Source organism: Xiphias gladius, chromosome 5, assembly GCF_016859285.1.
Source record: "Xiphias gladius isolate SHS-SW01 ecotype Sanya breed wild chromosome 5, ASM1685928v1, whole genome shotgun sequence".
Lineage (NCBI taxonomy): Eukaryota > Metazoa > Chordata > Actinopteri > Istiophoriformes > Xiphiidae > Xiphias > Xiphias gladius.
In genome coordinates, this window is record NC_053404.1 from 3,681,684 (window position 1) to 3,701,309 (window position 19,626).

A 19,626-nucleotide genomic window follows, 5' to 3' on the forward strand; every position below is an offset into this window, starting at 1 on the left:
AGGCATGCTCAAACCTTGAAGGAAAGAACTTTTAAGTGGACTGAAAAATGTGTGTTTGTTTTCCTAAGGGAAGCAGGGGACAAATGTGCTCAATATGCAGTGAAAAGAGTGGCTAGGGTGAAGAGTGATAAAAGTTACAACACCAAACATGCCCATCATGAAAATGATTCCTAGTGTCACCCATTAGTCTCTTCTTTTATTAATACAGAAATGCTTTTTGTGCAACGTAGTTTTCAGGTTCTGAACTTGATGGGCCACTGACACTGAAAATTTGGTAAGTGGACTTGTATCTGAGTACCCCGTTCTAATAAAACAGTCACAATATCCTCAATAAAGCATAACTTTATTCTCATAAACATCAGGTTCTTCAGATACACAAACAGTCACAAGCACAAACACTTTCAGTCTCTTTTTTTTTTGGATACAGTCAACATATTAAGTGAGCCAAACACATTACATCACCTAATGTTGGGTTTTTCACTTTCTGACTTGTGCTGGCAGTTATGTATGTTTCCCATGTAACTGAGGAAAGAGGAGTCTGACCCTTAATGCTGTCACTTCCTGGTTTGTTTTGAGGGCATGAAAACAAAGGACAGTTCACTGATGAACACTCAAACACGGCATTCAATGAACAGTAGTACAGTATACTGCAGTTTACCCACTCAGTGCGACATGTAAACATCAGTGCTTTGCCCTTCATTCACAGTCCTACACTTTGTCTCAGACACATAAGGACAGCTCTGCATGGCTTTTATTGCCAGTTTTGGCAATGATATATTCATCTCGATTCTCTCCTCCACAGAACAAAGCAGCTGATTCACTAGTTACTCTGTAAATATATATGTTTTTTTCTCAATATATCTATATATTCTATCTATAGAATCAGTCTATATAGCATATACTTTTGGTAGGGGTTTTAAAACATTCAGGTACATTCACTTTACCCTGTGATATTTTTTTCTTTATATGAAAGATAAACACAGACAAATGTTAACAGAGTTACTTGCCATGAAGTAATGACCTCCCAACCAAGAAACAAGACATTAAACACCCCCCAAATTAGAGAAGCAAACATAACAAATCTCTCAGTGCTGCTCCTTTGAGGACCAACCACAAGCATAAATATACTAAAAGATCTGTATTAATCTATAGTATAAAATAGCATATTTTTCTGGACTTGACAACATTTTATATTAACTCTAATCATAGAGTCTGGGTGCACACAATTCCACAGGTGCATACATGAGCTGGCAACAACAGGTAGGCAATTCGATGGTTTCCTTTGCGTATTCACTAAATCAGCAAACAGTATTCCGTCAGTGATTACATAGCTTAAATGCAAAACTCACTTCTACAATCACTAGTGTGAATAGACCCTTGGCATATCATAGAATACACATATAGGCATTAATAAACAAATCAAGGAAACAGAACTTGGCCTACAGATGACCATACCAATGATAAGCCACATTAGGCTTGAACTTTTTTTTTTTTTTCAAAGGCCACAAGGATGTCACTTGGGTGCTGGTTAGGAAGGTGTTTCTTCAATGGGTCCAAGGTGACAGAGGACCCTAATACTGCCCTTAGTCGGACTGTGAAAGTTCAAGTCAAAACTGACAATACTGATTTTCTGTTACCAGAGCAATTTTACATAAAAAGATTGTACAGATACTGATTTCTTTGAACCTGTAATAATCCAAGGCCAGTAGATAAATTGTCAAGCTGTGTGACACTAGACCGTGTGCCCTTACGAGATTTAAGTGTCTCAGTATTTTTGAGGATTAGTTCAGCCAAATTAAAAGATATAAACGAAAAACATACAGTATTTTCGCGCTGTCTAATAGTGGTTTGTAATCTTTGAGATTTCTGCCTGCACTCTAACACAGTGGAGGTCAATGGAATTTTGTTTGTGGAAGTCACAGCATATACAAATAACATTTTTTATAAACTGAACTGTTATTTGTCCTCCAAGAAAGAATTAGTTTAGGGTCATGGATATCAACAACTCTGGTTTGAATCTGGCCAAGGACCTTTGCTGCATGTCTCTCTCCCTTGTTTCATGTCATCCCTCTACTATCGCTATCTAATAAAGGCATAAAATGCCAAAAACAATGTTATAATTGAAGTTTTGAAATGTATTTTTTCATTAGATTGGGGGCAGAAATCTCAGCACAGATATCTCAAAAACTGAGCACATAAAACCCAATTATGTGCATGGCTAGATGCCACAAGAGGTAAGCGTTTGGGAGAAAGGACCGTTATACTGTGTCAGCTGAATTATAAATTACCCTTTTAGTAACATTTAAATAAGCAGTAGAAAAAAATAATCTAATTTCCAACACTATATTAAATACATACCTCCAAATAAAATGAAGTCAAAAAACAGAACAGTGCAATCAAAATAACATGAAAAATAATATTGTTTATAAAACTGGATTCTCTGACTTAGAGAGGATAACCCTTATGAAATGTAACACAAAGATCAATTTTCACCACTGGCTTGATATTCTTTTTCTTTCTTTTCTTTTTCTTTCTTTTCATTTGGACCAAGACAAATGCCTGAACTGGTGAAAGATTAATCTGGTGATAAAAGACATAAGACAAACTCTCCATCCCTGTGCTGCTGATTGTTAGGACTTAAGTGTGTATGAGTAGGGAGCCACACTGAAAGGCTCCATGACCATCCAAGGGCTAGGCTGGTTAGTGTGGGCTGGGAGCTGGAGTATCCAGATCCCCATCTGCCTCACAATCTTCCTGGCCCGAGTATGAGCTCAGGGCGTCCCAAAGAAGGCTAGGTTGCTCACAGTGGTGGCAACTCCTCCAGTGCTCCATAACCCCCTCTTTAGTATCCAACACCTCGCTGCACAGCACACAGTTATAGGCTGCACCTGCTGCAAGGACACCAAGTCCTCCACTGCTGTTTGGTGAGGAGATGGTCGCACTGTCCTCAACCTCACTTCCATGGTGGTGGGACATGATGTGCCTCTTAAGCTTGGAGAAGGAGAAGAACTCCTCATCACAGCTGCCACACCTGACCAGGTTGCGTTTTTCGTTGAGTTGCCGCCAATAGTGGGCAGCATGCTTTACCAGTTCATTTTCAGCCTTGCGGCCACCCCACAGGGGTTCGCCATCATGAAGTCGAACCTGGACCTCCTCTCTGTGCACACAAAGCAAGTGCATCTTCATGTCAGCAAAGGTGGGAGTGATTGCCTGACAACGACCACATTTTATCTGTAACTCCACGGGGTCTTCACGGTCCTGCTCATCTGATGGCTCTGGGGAGTTTGCCCTGGTGAGGAAAAGAATAAATGAATAGTGCTTATTTATAATCACTTTGTTATCTCTGTTGAATTTTGTCTTATCAGGTAGCCATCATTTTATTTACCCATTTAATCTATATGTAGGAATCTGTGCATAAAACCTTCTACAAGGTAAATGTCATGGTTAAGTAGGGAATTATTGTGATACAACTGATCATAATCTTACCCCTCAACAGACATGTCATCCTCATTTTGGCTGATGGATGGCTCCACGGTCAGCACTACCTTGTGGACCTCTCTTAGATGACTGAAGTACACTCCCACATATCCAAAGGCCTTCTCACAGAACTCACAGCACAGAGCCCGACGTGGGCGTACCTCTGAGTGATGAAGTTTCATATGGGTGCTCAGGCTGCCGGAGTGAGCATAGGCTTTGCGGCATACTGGACAGACGTAGGGTCGACTGTTGGTGTGACTGTTCATGTGGCTCTGGAGGTGATGCTTGAACTGGAAACAGCGGCTGCAGGTGGGACAACGGTGGAGAGGACGGCTGCCTATGAACACTCTGGGATGGGATGCACCTCTCAGGTGAAGTGTTACTGTGGTTGGTTGGGGAGGACAGTCAAGGGCCTTGGTTGTGGTATTAGTGGGGAGCTGATGACCAAGTATGAGCTCCTGTTCCTGGCCATCTGAGGTAATGGCAGGCAAACTAACCAGATTGGGAACTGTTTCCATAACCAGCATTGGCTTGGGTCGGATGCTCCGGTACTTCTTTGAAATATCAACTTCCTTTTGCTTGCAGCCCGGAAAAACTGATGGTGGCTTCTCAGGGACCCTTCTACGGAAGAAGGACAATGACCTCTTCTTTCGGGCCTCAAATGCCAAGATGTCTTCCATTGTCTTTCTCTTCCTCCCTCGCTTCTTTCCAGGTGGTTTCTGAAGGCTCCCCAACACAGGCATGAGTGTGGTTTTGGCCTGGGGCAGTGGAGCTGAGTTTGAAACCTGGTTGTGACTCAAGGCTTCAGCTGGCTCAAGTGTCTTGGATGTAGAATCTATGGGGCTGGTGTGTCCTGTCTGGCAAGAGAAACCCTTCTTCTCTGGGGACAAAGTGCTGAGCTTTGCAGCTGGTATCAGGGTGCTCTTCATTTTAGAGTAAGGCAGAATGGGGAGTTTACCCTTGGGTGGGGACGGGATAATCTGGACTGCTTTGCTGAAGATGGCCGGGGACAGGACAGTGATACTGCTCTGGGGCTGGGCTGCATTGGGCTTAGATTGGCACAGCCTCACTGTAGTCTTACTTTCCTTTGGGGATTTGCCTGGGGAGCTTTTGACAGCAGTAGCGGGGTACTGGATGTTCTGAATAAGGCCAGTTGTAGGGGGTCGCTCAGAGCCATCTGGCGCTCGCTCCAATTGAGAGCTGGGATACAAGACAGCATTGTCTGGCAGCAGAGCAGTAACAGAGATGTCAGAGGAGCCTGGGTCAATCAGAATTACTTGCTCCGAAGGCTCCTCTTTGGGCACTAGGGCTTCCTTTGTGTGCTTGGACTCCTGTTGTTTTTTCTTCATAGCTGTTGATCCCCCACCCACCACTGACTTGGTCTGCAATGTATCATCAGCCTTCGGGGCCATTTTCATCCTGGCAACTGGTGGTGGTGATCTGACCTTATCTGCGGTCCCCTTGCTCCTCACTGGCTGGTATCTGGGAATGGGCAGTTTGAGGTTCTTTTGGATTGACTGGGTTTGTTGCTGTGTTGTTTGAGAGGAGACGGGAGGGGGCAGTGCCACCAGAGAGAACGCACCATCCTGACCTGCTATTTGCATCAGTGCATAGTTTTGGGTGGGCACAATGATGGACTTGGGGCTGGAGGCGGTGGTAGCCTCAGGGAGGGCAGAGGGAGGCTGGCAGGACAGGACTGCAGGGGAGGGGGAGGGCACCACGGCCGGAGCCTTAGGGGCTATGCTCCGGAACTGAAGGCTCTTCATCTGTGGGGCTGGACTCACTTGCTACCAACTGAAACACAAACACACAAAAAACATTTATATTAGTTATTGCACTGAGACTAGCTAGCCTTTCAAGCTTTAAATTGTCCTTCTGCCCCAAACCCTCAAACTTCAAGTTTCCACATCAACTGCCAACATTGCAACACCGTGTATGATTGCGGTCCTAAATCTCTTTGATCTAACATACTTAATAGGAATAACTGAGATGGCTACATGACTTCCTGGTCTTGTCTGAAAGCTGCCAAGGTCATTTCAATAATTGTGACCTCACTGCAAAATTCCTCGGTTTTTTTTGTTTTTGTTTTTTTTGATGGTGTCATTACTGTGCAAACCCAAGCAGGACAGAAGTAACCATACTGTCAAAAATACAGGACCCTGCACAAGTGTGACAAGCTGTCCTATTACCCATGTCTCTGGTCACACACAGCAGACTCTCTATCCCCCAGGCTAAGGACAAACTGCCCCCTTTGATTTGGGCTCAGCATGTAGCCATGGTACATGCTGGGGCTCTGTGGGGGGCTCCTTGTACCTCCCCTCACTTCCTGGAAGGATCAGCCAGTGGAGCATGAAAGCTGCCCAACGGCAGGATCTTTATGAGATGAAGAGGGGGTTCCCTCTCATCTCCCCCTACACTGACTAGCACTGCAACCTGGCTGAAGGCAATGAGGATGCCACTGAAAAAAGCCCTGGATTTATTATATATCATCCCTTGTTCATAAATAATTTTTCATGGTTACCCAGTGGGGATAAGGCTTTTTTAAGGCTTTTCCTCACTGTGTCTCGCCATTCGGCCCGTGTTGATACAAAATACTGCTGAACTCTATGGGGAAACTATAACCTCAAAGTGAGGTTTTAAACAAGTATTTATTATCTCAATCTACCGAACAGTTTCCATCCATCAATCAAAAGCCACAGGTATGGCTTTAAAAACAAAGGCAAAATTCCCTTTAGTTATATCGATACTGTATCTTTATATTGGGCGGGGGGGGGTATAGTGGAATGCTTCAAAGGATCTAATTGTAAACAGATTCTGAGCTTTGAATTTCACATTATGACCTGACTTTCAAAAGCAGTGTTTGATACAGCAGAGGTCCAACTCCACTCTAATACTAATCAGCATAAAGTGCAACAATCTGGAAGCGTCACATAAGGCAAATATTAAAAAATGTAATTTCTCAATATAAAAAAAGCCCCTTTATTCATTTTCAAAGCAGTCTGGGCATGAAGCTTTATACATTCAGAAAGAAGGAGAAGAAAAGAAAAACTGCAGAGGACATATTGTTTAACAGCTGGAAGTGTTTCTGTGCAGAGAGATTATTTATACAGTACCCCTACCGCATTACGACTCCATAAAACTGGAGATATTCCTCCTCTGTGTGGATAGTTGATTCCAGTTTGACTGTGACTTTGGCTGAAAACAGAGTGGAATAAAACGGTGGGATGTGTGTTCCTCTGGGCATTTTATTTGGCTATAGAAAGTGAGAGGATTGGGTAGAGGCAACGGTTTGCGATTAATTCTACCATGTGAAAGTTAATAGTTTGACATTAAGGAGAAAAAAAAAAAAGGTGTGTATCAACAGCTAGAGAAGCAGCCAGTAGGCCTGTAATCCTTTTGTCACGGATTTTTCAGCAGATGTCACCTGACACCAAGTCACACCACAAAAAAAAAAAAAAAAAAAAACAAGTTTCCGCTTTACTATATGCGTTTGTCTCATTTCACCTGGAAAAGTAGGAATAGAACTGGAGCACCATGGTTAGTGTAGGGGGGTATCCTGTTTGAACGTTATTACTTGGAGACATCTTACATTCAAAGAAACTAATATCTAACTGCATTAGATATTAGACAATAAATCCACATTAAATACTTCATCATCCTACAAAGGTGTGAAATAAGTCAAGAAGCACTTATCCAACACCAAGCCTGTCCCAACATTTTTTCTCATTAGTATGCAAATTTTTTCAACAAGGTGATCCAACATCTCATCTGACCATGTGCTCTGATGTTTCTATTATGAGCTGTTCGAGTTGCTGTCTTTAAAAATGCCTGTACACAGATGTGTTTGCACAGAAACAGATGCCACCATGACAAGCATAAGGCAGGAGGAAGTACAAATATCAAATAAAATCTAATATAAATATAAATATAATATAAAAAATATATAACAGTTACATACAGCAGTGCTGTATGATGATGAAAAATAAACTTGCTTCTGTGCAATAAATGTATCTTTGCATGAAACTGCATACAAAATGCAAGGAGGGTCAGGGAATCACCAAAGTCACAAGGATACAGTGTCTGGGAATGTCTGTATCAAATTCTGTGCCAATCCATCTAGTACATGTTGAGATATTTCACTGGATAAGTGAAAACTTTGATTTGCTGGTGGCACTGAAAGGAAACTGGGGGAAATTTCATGGCAATCCGTACAATAGTTTCACATATATTTTAGTCTGGACCAAAGTGGTGGACCGACCATTTCGACAACCACACCACAAGTGGGGCTAAAAATAACGAGGGAAGACACTAAGTCTCAAAACTTTATATCAATAGAACAGTCCAAACAGGCCTAGGATGGCTTAATGTGAAGCATGCAAACCTTTTTAGAACCATGTTAATGAGATTCTGTACTACAAAACTGTGTTTTCACAGTTGTACTAGATTTTCAAATCCGTACGGGAAAGAGTTGGACAATGGTAAGAAAAAGTCAATAAGACCAAATGTATCTGTAAATGGTCCTACAACATATGGTATTTTCATAGTACAACCTAGCACTGATCTCTGCAGGCACTGAGGCTACTGGTTTAACGCAGACTCACACTCTGAGCTCTACTACAGAAAGTACGCTGATACAACAGGTGAGTGTCAGTGAGGATGACATGGCCTCAATCCACATGTAGTTATTCACTATACAGAATGGGGGAATGACAGTCTCCTTTACTAGTGTAGGCCACGCAATATTAATATTTGAAAAAGCTCTCTCTTTCTGTTCTCTGTCCATCCTCTCTTTCCATTTTTACCCTCTGTGTGTGTCCTCTCTTTTCATACTTTGCTTCATATTCTGGGATGCTCCTCTCATTGTGTGCCCCCATCTGCATAATCGGCATGTTAACAATGCTTTCCTTTTCCAGTTCAGCCATTTGTGAGTGGGCAGAGACGACGTGGAAAACGAGAGAGGAAGGAGGAGGAGTAAGGAAGGGTTTGTTGACTTATTGATGTACCTGTGACAGTCCATTTGCCCTGTCATCATCCTTGTCATTCATCCTGTGGTGATTTTTACGATATTCAAGCAAACAAAGAAACTGACTGGAAAAAACCCAGAGCCACAGATGCTTAAGAGCCAGACCTGTAAACCTTTATCTGGTCATGATGATCTAGACACAGCTGGGAGAAGACCTTGGATACTGTGGTCAATGATAGACACAAAACAAAGCCTCTAATTATATCAAGACAATCTTATCACTGTATTTATTTCCTCCAACTGTTATTTTCAAGACATTTTTAAAATAGGGATGTTTGTTTGGTTTGAAGTTACCTAAGGTATTTCCTCAATTTCAATTCAAAGAAAACTGAAGTGGCTGAAAGAAATTCAAATGGTCCTTCAGCTAAGGAAATATAAGAGAGGTCAATGCCATTTTCTGCATTTATTGAAAATACTCAAATTTTCAGTGGCTTCTGAAAATGTTAAGACTCCAGACCCAACTGTTGCTTTATGCACTCTGATAGCACGATGCTGCCAACAGCATGCTTCATTGTTGGTATGGTATTAGCCAGGTGATGGGCACTACTGAGAGTTCCTTGGACTTCAAGACTTGGTTTTTGGTCTGACAAGCACTCTGGGTCATAAGTGTTTAAATACATTGGATTTGCCTCTAATCATGCTGTAGAGCGATAGTACCTTAAGGATAATCAAAGCAAAAATTGTGCGAAAATTGATCGGGTGAATACTTTCCAAAGCCACTGTAATCCATTTACACAGATTGGCGTACATAGATCAGAGGACATGCATTAGTCAAGGTGCCACTTCAGTGACTGAAAATGCCTTAAACTTAAAAACCCATGTCTAACTTTAGATGTTACTAAGATTTTACTGGCCTTTTCTGGATTCAGAGGGGGGATAACTCAGCAGGCTAGGGGAGAAATGCACAGGGAGGTCACAGATGCTACTCAATCTGCCGCTGGATGTGAAATGCCAACCAATCTAATCTGACTGGGGTCACAGGTCAGGGCCTGTGTGATGCAAAAACCTGGTTTCTGGGGAGAACGTGAGGCTGAGGGAGAAAGAGAAGAAAAAAAGGTGGGGGTGATCCACAGAGACAGATTATCAGGTAAAGCCAGAGGGGTGAGAGGTGAGGTTCTGCTGTTTATGCTGGAAACAGGTCAGGGTTGAGCAGGAGGGCAGTGTGGGGACAGGCCAGGCATCCACCTGGAATGGAATGAAATGGTATGAAGTGAATTGCACAAAGCTACACACACAAAAACTTCAGCTCACACCCTCAAACCAGGACCTGGGTCACATGAAGAGGTGGTCCAGCCAAGCCTGATGGGCTGACCAGCCAAACAACCTGCCTATTGTTAGCCAGTAATGCAGTTTTGTGAAGGGTGAACGAGTCGCTTTGTGAAATATCAGAGCGCAGAGCGAGGTGTGTTTTGGTAGCATCCCTGATACATTCTCTATATTCTGCTTTGTCTTGCTTTTGGCCAACTGCTGTTTGAACTGCAGAGTCCAGCATTTTCCTTCGAGTATATTGAGACTGTGTCCAGGACCAAAATGCAAGACAAACCAGCCTGTTTGTTTTATTTTTATTTATTTTTTTAAAGTTAGACAATTAAAAAACATTCTCATGTGAGAATGCCACCTCTGGACAGCGTTTGTTGACAGTAGACAATAGGAAAAGGGAGGCAGTTTTTTTTCTCTTGTGGTGAGTTTTAAAAAATCTAATCTGAAGTCTGAGGAAAGCAGAGCATGGAGCAGAGTAGCACAGGGTTTGTTATCTCCCTTGTAGGTGAGAGCAATGCTCATCTGGGACTCAAAGATAGAGCCTTGAGATGGAGGGGGTCTGGAATGAAGTGTGTGTGTGTGTATGTGGGAGGGAGGGCTAAAAACACAGCAGAAGCCAAGCTCCCCCAGGTTTTTGCCCAGATGAAAGGCCAAGATCTGGGCTAGATAAGAGGGCAAATCACAGGGGGTCGGGGCCAGCCAGCTATGAGAAGCCATGTCCAGCGGTCATCTTTCACCGACATCCTCCCTCTCTGTCTCTCTCACACAAACACACATACACAGCAAGTGGGATTAGTAAATGTGAGAGGTAATTAAAAAATATATATATTTTTCTCAATTAAAACAAAAGCAGCATTTCATAGATCTTTCAGTTCAAGAGGAAATGAGATCATGTCATCTTGAGTGAACTTAAGAGTTATCTGTGGTCCATTGCTTCTTCCTGCATGCATGCTAACTGCTCATCTTTGCTCTCCGGTCTAAGGTGTGTGTGTGTGTGTGTGTGTGTGTGTGTGTGTGTGTGTGTGTGTGTGTGTGTGTGTGTGTGTGTGTGTGTGTGCACCAAGGACCTACAGTCTGGAGCGAAGGCGATCATGGGGAAAATGAAATCAGTGTTTGCAGAGGTCCTTGTTTTTTTCCCAGAGCCCTACTGAATGAGATGGCCAAGGAATAGACGCATGCACACACAGGATGACTGGCGATTTGGTATCATCCAGCTGCTCCTTCTACCATTTCGGCAAACAAAAAAACAGTGAAAGGTGATGCAAGAGAGAACATTACAGCACCATATGGTATTCATGGCATGCGCACAGACACACACACAACCATATGTCATCCACTGTCACCTGAGCAAATCAATGCAAGGGAGAAATCCATTCCAATTAGGATCCCGCTGCTCTGCCCTTAATGTGGATGTAGATTAATCGATGTAGAAATCCCACCGCTAACCTACCCTTCCTCTTCCAGAATACGCTAAACAGAGACTCTGGATGTTTTACTTTCACTGACTTATATATTTGAAATAATGAAATGAATGCTATAAACATTTTCGTTTGTATTTTAACTATTTTCTAGGTATAAATGTTCCAAAGTAAGGCAGAAAACATTCATTCCATGGCTTAAGGATTTCAGAGAGTGGTCATCTGGACCCTCAGTAGAAAACAAGGCACTGCCCTTTGAAGGCAGGATGCTGTAAACCCCCGACCCTTGACCTGATGTCCAACAAGGTTATGTGTCATCCCCGGGAAGTTGTAAAGCCTTCAATCACCCATGCTCACAGATGAACCAAATGAGCATATGAGTGTTCACACAAATAGACGCATACACACAGTCACATGCTCACAGATGACATGGCTGTTGGCTCAGAGCCAAGTGGCGTCGATGTGAAGCGGAGTTGACAGCAGTGTGTCCAAGTGTGTGTTTGTGAGTGCAGGTGTGTGTTCAAGGTCTCAAGTGTTAACATGCTCCCCCCTAAGGCAGCCAGCACTGTGTTAGCCATCCAGAATTTGCTCAACACAAAACCTTTACCTGACCTTTCCCTCTGTCGTGACATTTGGACCCTTCTTAATAGGTCAAACAGCACTAAAGAGTGGTGGAAAAATGAGAGGGCATTGGAGGAGAAAAAAAAGAGAGGAGAGGGATGAGGACTGTCAGAGGTCAGCACAGGAAGGTAACAGGGAATGTGTTTGGGAACATATAAGTAGACATACAGTAGATGCAGCTCAGGATGTTGCTGTGAACTCATTTTGCTGAGTGACCAACAGGAACAAGGAACAAGGCAGGAAATGATGACATGTTGGTATGATACTAAAAAAGCAGATTAGAGACACAAAAACAAAGATACTGGTGCATGTACAACATAGGATGCCAGACATTCAATGTTGTCTTTCTGTGCCAATGCAGAAGCAGATACAAACATGTTGAACTAATGAATAAGGACTGAGGAAGTACGATGGAACAGGAAACAAACAGTTTGTCCCAATCTGCTGGGACACATTGGTTTAATACCTTTAAGTAGGTATTTGCAACATTTTCCTGTTGTAGAAGCTACCCTCTTTTCAGTTTCACTTTTTGACTGACTGCAGGACATTTGCATCCAGACTTTGCTGATATTTGGTGAAATCTATTCTTCCCTCTACCCGTGCAATGTTTCCTGTGCCACTGGCTGCCACAGAATCTCAAAGCAGAAAATTCCAACCCCATGCAAAACAGTCAGTAAGTACTTAGACTTAGTAGGGCGCCCAAACTTTTGCCACAATTTGTTTGATTTTTTAAAGTTCAAGAAATAAAAAGAAACAGCGCATTAACATTTGAAAAAAAGGCTAATTTTTAATGTCTGTTTGCTAAAGGGGTTGGATTCACTTCTTTTCACTTCAAAAATCAACAAATATCTTTATTTGCCCAGGGGTGGCCAGACTTCTGCATACAAATATATCTGTGCTGAGATTTCCGTTTCCACCCCAATGAAAAGTTACAGGAACTGTATTTTTATTTATTATTCTATTTATTATTTATTTATAATTTTGTGGAGATTTTATACTTTTATTAGACTGCAATAGTAGAGAGATGACAAGAGATGAGCAAGAGAGAGATGCAACGAAGGTCCCCGGCCATTTTTGCACCAGAGACATGACAGTTCATGGTTGGTGTTGGTGTCTAAACCACAGGGTCGTCCAAACCTTTTTTTCTTGGAAGACAAATAGAAATTTCGGCAAAGTCTTTGCATTCAACTGTATACAAATGACACATATCCTGACCGAATGGCATTCCCAGAGAAGAAAAGATGAGACAAATTACCAGCAGTTGTCCGGCAGTGTTCTTCCAGTTGCTCACCCTCTGAGAAGCGCAACCCCAAGTATCAAGATCATCTTCCCATTCTCGACGCTTAAAGAATAAATTCTATGCAACCTCCACCTAGTTACAACTGTTGGTCCCAAAGACCAGCAGCCAAACCGAAAAGGAGCCACATGCATGATGCTCCGACTGCAGATCACAAACGTTTCAAATCTCAAAAGCCACGCACTAGGTCTGTGGCAAGTTGCAATTATATAATTATGGAATTTTGTGGTGGTGTCCGCAAAAACGTATAGACTGGCACAAAAGGCGTGCATTAGTCCTAAAGGCCTTGGTATGCTCCAGACAGAGTGCTTGTGGGATCATCTAACGCCATCTGAAACATCATTTCCATTAGTAAATAAGGGCAATTTTTGTGACTTTCCAAAACAGATGATCCGACAATCATCAAGAAAAATGTTGAGAAAAATGTTCGAACCTGAACTGTCTGCATAGGTAAACAACAGGACCTGTCCATGTCTATCTGGGTCCATTCTCCTGCTCTCTCCATTTATCTCTTTATCGATTTGCTCCTCCAGCCTTACTGACAGACGTGCAGTGCCTGCTGTAATGGACTGGTATGTATACTGTATACTCACAAGTAAAAAACCTATTCGGCACGCAAACACTCCCAGAAATTAGGACTGCAAAGAATTTTGGCCCTGTCGAGGAAAAGTGATTCCACTGCAACCTCAACTGGGACACTAAGAAAGCACCTGCGTTCCCAGTCCCACCTTAATGATCACTCAACGCACAGGGAGAAATTTAATGGGGCCCTGGTAAGAGGGAAGGAAGGAAGCTGCCAGTTTGCTAATTTTAGGCATTCTGCATCTCAGATGAAACGCTAGAAAAGGCAGAGAGGAGGTGTGGAGAGGCGGGAAAGTTCTCTGTCTCCCTTTCCTAACTTTCTGCATCATGCCTTTCCAACTATCATTACCCCCCTGCATCCGCTATGAGAGAGAGTCTCATAGCTCTTTGATTCTCTGAATCATTTCTCCCTCTCTTCCCGTTCCCAACCCCCCTTCCCGTTCCCAAGTTTCTCTTTCTCCCTTTTTCCGACTCTCTCTTTCATTCTTACCTCCCTCCCCTTCTGTCAGTACCTGAGTAAATAAACAGTGTTGTGTGGGATGCTAATTAGAGCAGGTTCAGGGACATGACGAGCCCAGAGACAGATAAACAGCAAGGTGGGGAGGAGAAGAGATGATATGGAGGGGGTGGGGGTGGAGGAAACCCACCTCAAGGGCAACACAACACAGACACAAACACATCATCTTAGCAGTGAAGGACAGACAAGAGTGGTTTTGGCTTTCAACCCAACTGAGGGCAGCTTTGAAGCGAAGAGCAGTAGTAAGGTAAAGGACTTTGAAGGGGGTGCAATGAAGTGAAGGGCACTAGCAGAGAAAGGCGCTCGTGGTAGAGCTACAGCCACGATGAGAGAGAGGAGGGAACGTCATGCAAACTTCTTTAATGACTGCTGCTCCTACAGACCCAGTGTGAGATCAAAAGATTATGCAGATGAACCCAACAGTTCTCCTGTTGAGGTGAGCCTGGGTTTCTAAAAGCAGGTCAGTGCAGGGAGGCTTGTTTTCATTTAACATAAGGTGGCCTTTCTGGGGGGAATAAGCTGCTAGTTATGCAGGTGAGAAGGTAATGCTACGCAGGAGAGATGAACACAAAGAAGTATGCTTGCTCTTGGTGGTAACTTCTTGTAATTCCTAACTGTCAAAGCTGAAATATAATTTCATTATAAAAATGAACTCTAATAAAACTCCTCAATAGAGTTATCTCTTAAATTACATCTTAAAATAAATCTGCATTAGTTGCATTATACTGTATGTGATATTGCAACAGAATTACAGATTTGCGACTTGGACTCAAGTCAGAGTTAAGTTACAAATATGAGAACTTGAAACCTGTAGCTCTTTTACACTGCAATAACTTGACCTGTAACTCTGGACGTCCCATAACCTGACTCTTTAAGAACCTTTCATAAATTTGGTACAAGATTCTTCCCTCTTTTTCAACTGTACTTCACAAAGTGGGATGTTTTGGATGTACAAAAGGTGACAGCGCAGACACCATGTTTGTGTATCATTTGGCAGGAGAGTAAAGTAAGTGGTTGTGGAACAGACAGCAAAGGAAGAGGTGGTGCTGACATTGTGACTGTATTTTTTTTGTCAGGCTTACATTGAACTTAACATGCAAGACTCTAAGGCACTGCTGGGGCTGGCGCAATCAGGCCAGTGGTCAAACATGGTGCATAGGGCATCTAAGCGCGGGACAATGAGTATCTGCTTGACCAAGCACATTCTGCAAAACCGCTGGCTACTTCTGTAAAACACCTCGAACTTGCTTTTATTGTCATCGGCTGAGCAGTGCTGAAATTTTCTCACAGGAACTCGTCCCCAAAACAGGTGGAGAAGAGTGAAAATATAATTAGAATCTTCGACAATGGCTACATAATGTTATATAATGTTAAGTTCCTCCAGTGAAGATGGGCTAGGAGCGTTTTCAGACTTGTCTTCCTACAGGCTTGACTTCAGATTTGAAAGCAAAAACATTCAAAAGGTCAACCTGTTCAACTCCAGGGGCAGCATGGCAACATTTCTTACATATTTGATTATGAGGTTATATCTCCTAACCTTACAAGGCCTGGATCTCACCTATGTTAAAAAAAACATTTTTTTAAAATACAGTCATTTTAATTGTCAGCATTCAGAGATCTGAAACTGCAAGTGGCTTGTGCTTTGTTTATAAAAAACTCTGACTTGACTTGAACTTGCCCTCAAAGACTTGACACTTGCTTTGCCGAGACTTGACTTCGCTTTTATTACATTATCATTCCTTTTCCCAGTCTATAGTGCTAGTTGCAACAGAGATTATTTGCCTTTTTCCATAGAAAATCCAGTAATTCTTTCAAAAAAACAAACAAACAAAAAAACAAAAAAAATCGCCCCCTGTATTATAAGCCAAAGTCACATTCCACACACACACACACACACACACACACACACACACACACACACACACACACACACACACACACACACACACACACACACACACACCCACTTCCCAAATTACTGTTACTGTTTCAGACTTTAAACTGTTTTTGAAAACTGTACATTGTTATTGTTATTTACAATCACTTATGTTCTAACTAATTATTGCTGCAGATCTTCAGCACCTCGAGATGCTCCAGCGGAGTGGCTGAGTGGCCAACAGTGCTGTACATGTAAAAACAGCTCCCGGGGCCGACTATGTGTTAAACTGTGAATCTAAAAAACGGCTTCACTGAGCAACAGCATGATGCTCAGTCACCTTTTTACCACTAAGCAAAGTCTCTAAGAAAAGAGTCCTTTCCACTTTAAAGCACTTCTCATTCCCAAAGATTTGGGAGAGGTGAATTCTATTTGTCATTTTGTCTCTATCTTTGTCTAGAGTCCATAAATTGAGCATCTGCTAAGGTGTCTGTTGGGTTATTACAACCATAGGAAATGCTGTCTGGCAGGATCAAAGCCAGTCTTGGACTGTAATGATCACTGATGCTGCTGTTAAATTAAACAGACGTGAGCGATGTTCACTCTAATGGGGGGATTTGGCTCCAGTGGGAGAAAGGGTGAAGAGAGGCAGTGGATCAGGTACAAGAGGAGAGGAAGCCCAAGGACAAATGCTGAAATGGCTTGTAGCAACTAACTAACCAAGACACAGTGCTAGCAGATCATGTAAACACTGCCTGTAGTGTTACTCAGAAACGTTTCATGATTAAAATACATCGTGTGATCCCAGATTATGGCCAAATTGGTCATGACAGGTGCAGGGGAAACCTTGCCATTACAAGGCCTGGCATAAGATTTTAATCTCATGTTAAGTCCAGCACAAACACTGATGGAGAGACAGAGAGGGGAGAGTGGAAGGTGGAGAGGATCACGATATACAGTATTCTAAGAGATTGTGGAGGAGTGGGGGAAATGGAGGGAAATGTGATGGCTGGATAGATGAGCTATTTTTATAATGAGGTCAGCGTGAGCTGTGGGACTTCATTCTCCCGGGACACACACACACACGCACGCATGCACGCACGCACGCACGCACGCAGAGAGAGAGGAACTGTGGCGATGTATTGCTCCTGCTGAGTGGGACTGCCTCTGTCCACAGGAAGAATACTCTCATGACTCCCACTGTCTTTAATCGTGTAACATTTGCAGTGACAGTGAAAACACTGCTAAAGTTTTTTTTTGACTTTTGTCTCCTCACTTATTCTGTCTCAATACACTTCATAGTTACTATTTATATTGCTATAGCATTTGGTACCTCATATTTATTTAGTGATTTTCATGCTTCACTTGAATATGGTGTGTTCATCATGTATATAGTATTCTATTATTTTATAAGTTATCTGTTCTTGTACTTCAGCTGCTGTAACACATGAATTGCCCTGCATCAGTTCAATAAAATGTATTTCATCATATAGCTCAAAAAAACTGATGACCAACTAAAAAGTCTTACCCAACTGGAGTGCTTCCTACTCAGCTGCTCCCTCGCTCCTCCTCTTCCTGGGTGGTGCCCAGGTTGTGGTCCTGCCCCCCCCTCTCCACACTCCCCCTGTAAAGACATCAAACATTAACCCTTTGTTAACCAATTGTGGAAAAATTCAAAAGACAACAATCCCGAGGGCAAACCCTACAACAGTTTTGATGTGCAATTAGTGTGGAGTATGGGGCGTTCAATATTAAATAAATAAATAAGACATGATGTGCAACAAAAATAATCATGAGTAAATAGGCTGAAAAGTGAGTGGGTGGGCAATGGTGACGCCACTGTCATGAAAAGTGACATTATGATATAAGAATGTCATGGTGAAAAATGCCATTATGAAATAAAAACAGGCTTCTGAAAAGGGGCACGTAAAGAAGAACAGAAGACATTATGATGAAAAAGATAAAATAACATTTCATGATTGATGTTTCATTACAAAGTTTTAACGATTTATTAAATTCTTTCATAATCTATTGGTTTTTCAATATATTAAATTTTTTGTATGATTCTTATCTATTTAATATTGACCAATTTGGGACTCCATAAATTAGCACCAAAAAGATTTTTTGTATCTTTTTCCAGATATATTAAATCAGAGGATGACCAATCATTTATTCCATAAATTCCTGGAAGCATTTTCAAAATGGAAGGGTCTCTCATGGGATCTGTCTGCCTCAAAGTATAAAGAATAACATGGTGCAACAGCAAAGTACGTATAGTAGCAACATTATTTGCACACTAGCACAGTTCTGCAAGGCCTGTTTCGCACACACTATCTACAAACTCTCTCTCATGCACCCCTTTGCTCTCTCTAAATGCCTGTCGCTTTGGCCTTCCATTAAGCCGCGCGAGCGCTCGTTTAGCCAACAGTGTCTCGGCGGTTGGGGACGCAGGTTGCCCACTCAGTAAGATCCAGCCGTTTTAAATAAATAAGGAGCGCCCTTCTGTGTAAATTATTCATTTAACATGCCTTATCCTCCTCCAACAACCTTGTTAGAGCAGCTCAGGAGTGGAGAGGGGGCGAGTGTGGGGGGGGGGGCAAAAGGAGGGGAAGCAGAGGGGAAGAGGCAGACACCGCGGCTCATGTGCGACTCAGCAGAACCTGTGGTGCATCTCTAAGCTCTCTGGGCGTTCAGTCGTAGGGGGGCTAATTCGCCCTGACACCTCCTTTGTTTCAGGCGGAAAAGAGCTGCGTACACACAGCAACGCTTTTGCTCACATGCACACACACTTGAGCACACACTGACATGTACAAACTTAGAGAGAAAGAGGAAAAGAAAGGAATTTTTAGTGCATATTCATAGAATAATCATTCTAGTTGTCTGGATAAATTATTGAGAAATGAGAGACCAGGACACGCGATGCTGGAATGCGGGAGCTGTTTTTTGTCCTGCCTGAACTCAAATCAGACAACACAGCAAGTCATGCTCTCTTAACAAGCTGATTCTAATAAGCCAGGATGGGGACAGATAGAAAAAAGCTTATCGTGAACAAAACCACTGCTCTGAATATTAACCTTGAGGACAAATGAACAGAGCACCTAACATTGGTATACTGTATTCATGACAAGACTAAGAAAACATTTACCCTGGCTTCAGAAAGTATTGAGACCCCTTCACTTTTTGCTCAATTCTAATGTTGTAGACATATTTATAGATATAATTAACATTTTTACCCATCAGTCTACGCTCAGTAACCCATAATGACACAATGAAAACATGTTTTAGAAACTTTTGCAAGTTTCTTAAAAATCAAAAACTAAAATCTCTCAGTAAGTATTTAGACCCTTTGCTGTGGCACTCCAAACTTTGGTCAGGTGCCTCCTGATTGCTTTAATTATCCTTGAAAAGTGTCTAGAACTTGATTGGAGTGTGGCACCTGTGGCAAATTGAATTGATTGGACATAGTTTCAAAAGGCAAACACTTGTGTATATAAAAATCTCACAAGTCACACTGCATGTCAGCAAAGGCGGAACCTGCCTGTTCAATCTCTCTGT

At 42.4% G+C, this 19,626-nt stretch overlaps 1 protein-coding gene across 4 annotated transcripts in view; it reads right to left on the reverse strand.

Moving 5' to 3' along the window:
- Positions 1-351: 351 nt before the first annotated feature.
- znf438 (zinc finger protein 438) overlaps positions 352-19,626 on the reverse strand; it is a 44,695-nt gene continuing 25,420 nt past the window's right edge. For 3 of the 4 annotated variants that reach the window (XM_040127279.1, XM_040127280.1, XM_040127278.1), the window contains 3 exons: positions 17,600-17,695; positions 3,487-5,271; positions 352-3,289 (listed from right to left, as the gene is read on the reverse strand). In XM_040127279.1, coding sequence (XP_039983213.1) covers positions 2,701-3,289; positions 3,487-5,243 — 2,346 coding nt within the window. In that variant the 5' untranslated portion in view covers positions 5,244-5,271; positions 17,600-17,695 and the 3' untranslated portion in view covers positions 352-2,700. Of the gene's footprint in view, positions 3,290-3,486; positions 5,272-9,506; positions 9,686-17,599; positions 17,696-19,626 lie in introns of all 4 variants that reach the window. The other variant, XM_040127281.1, reaches the window with a different exon arrangement.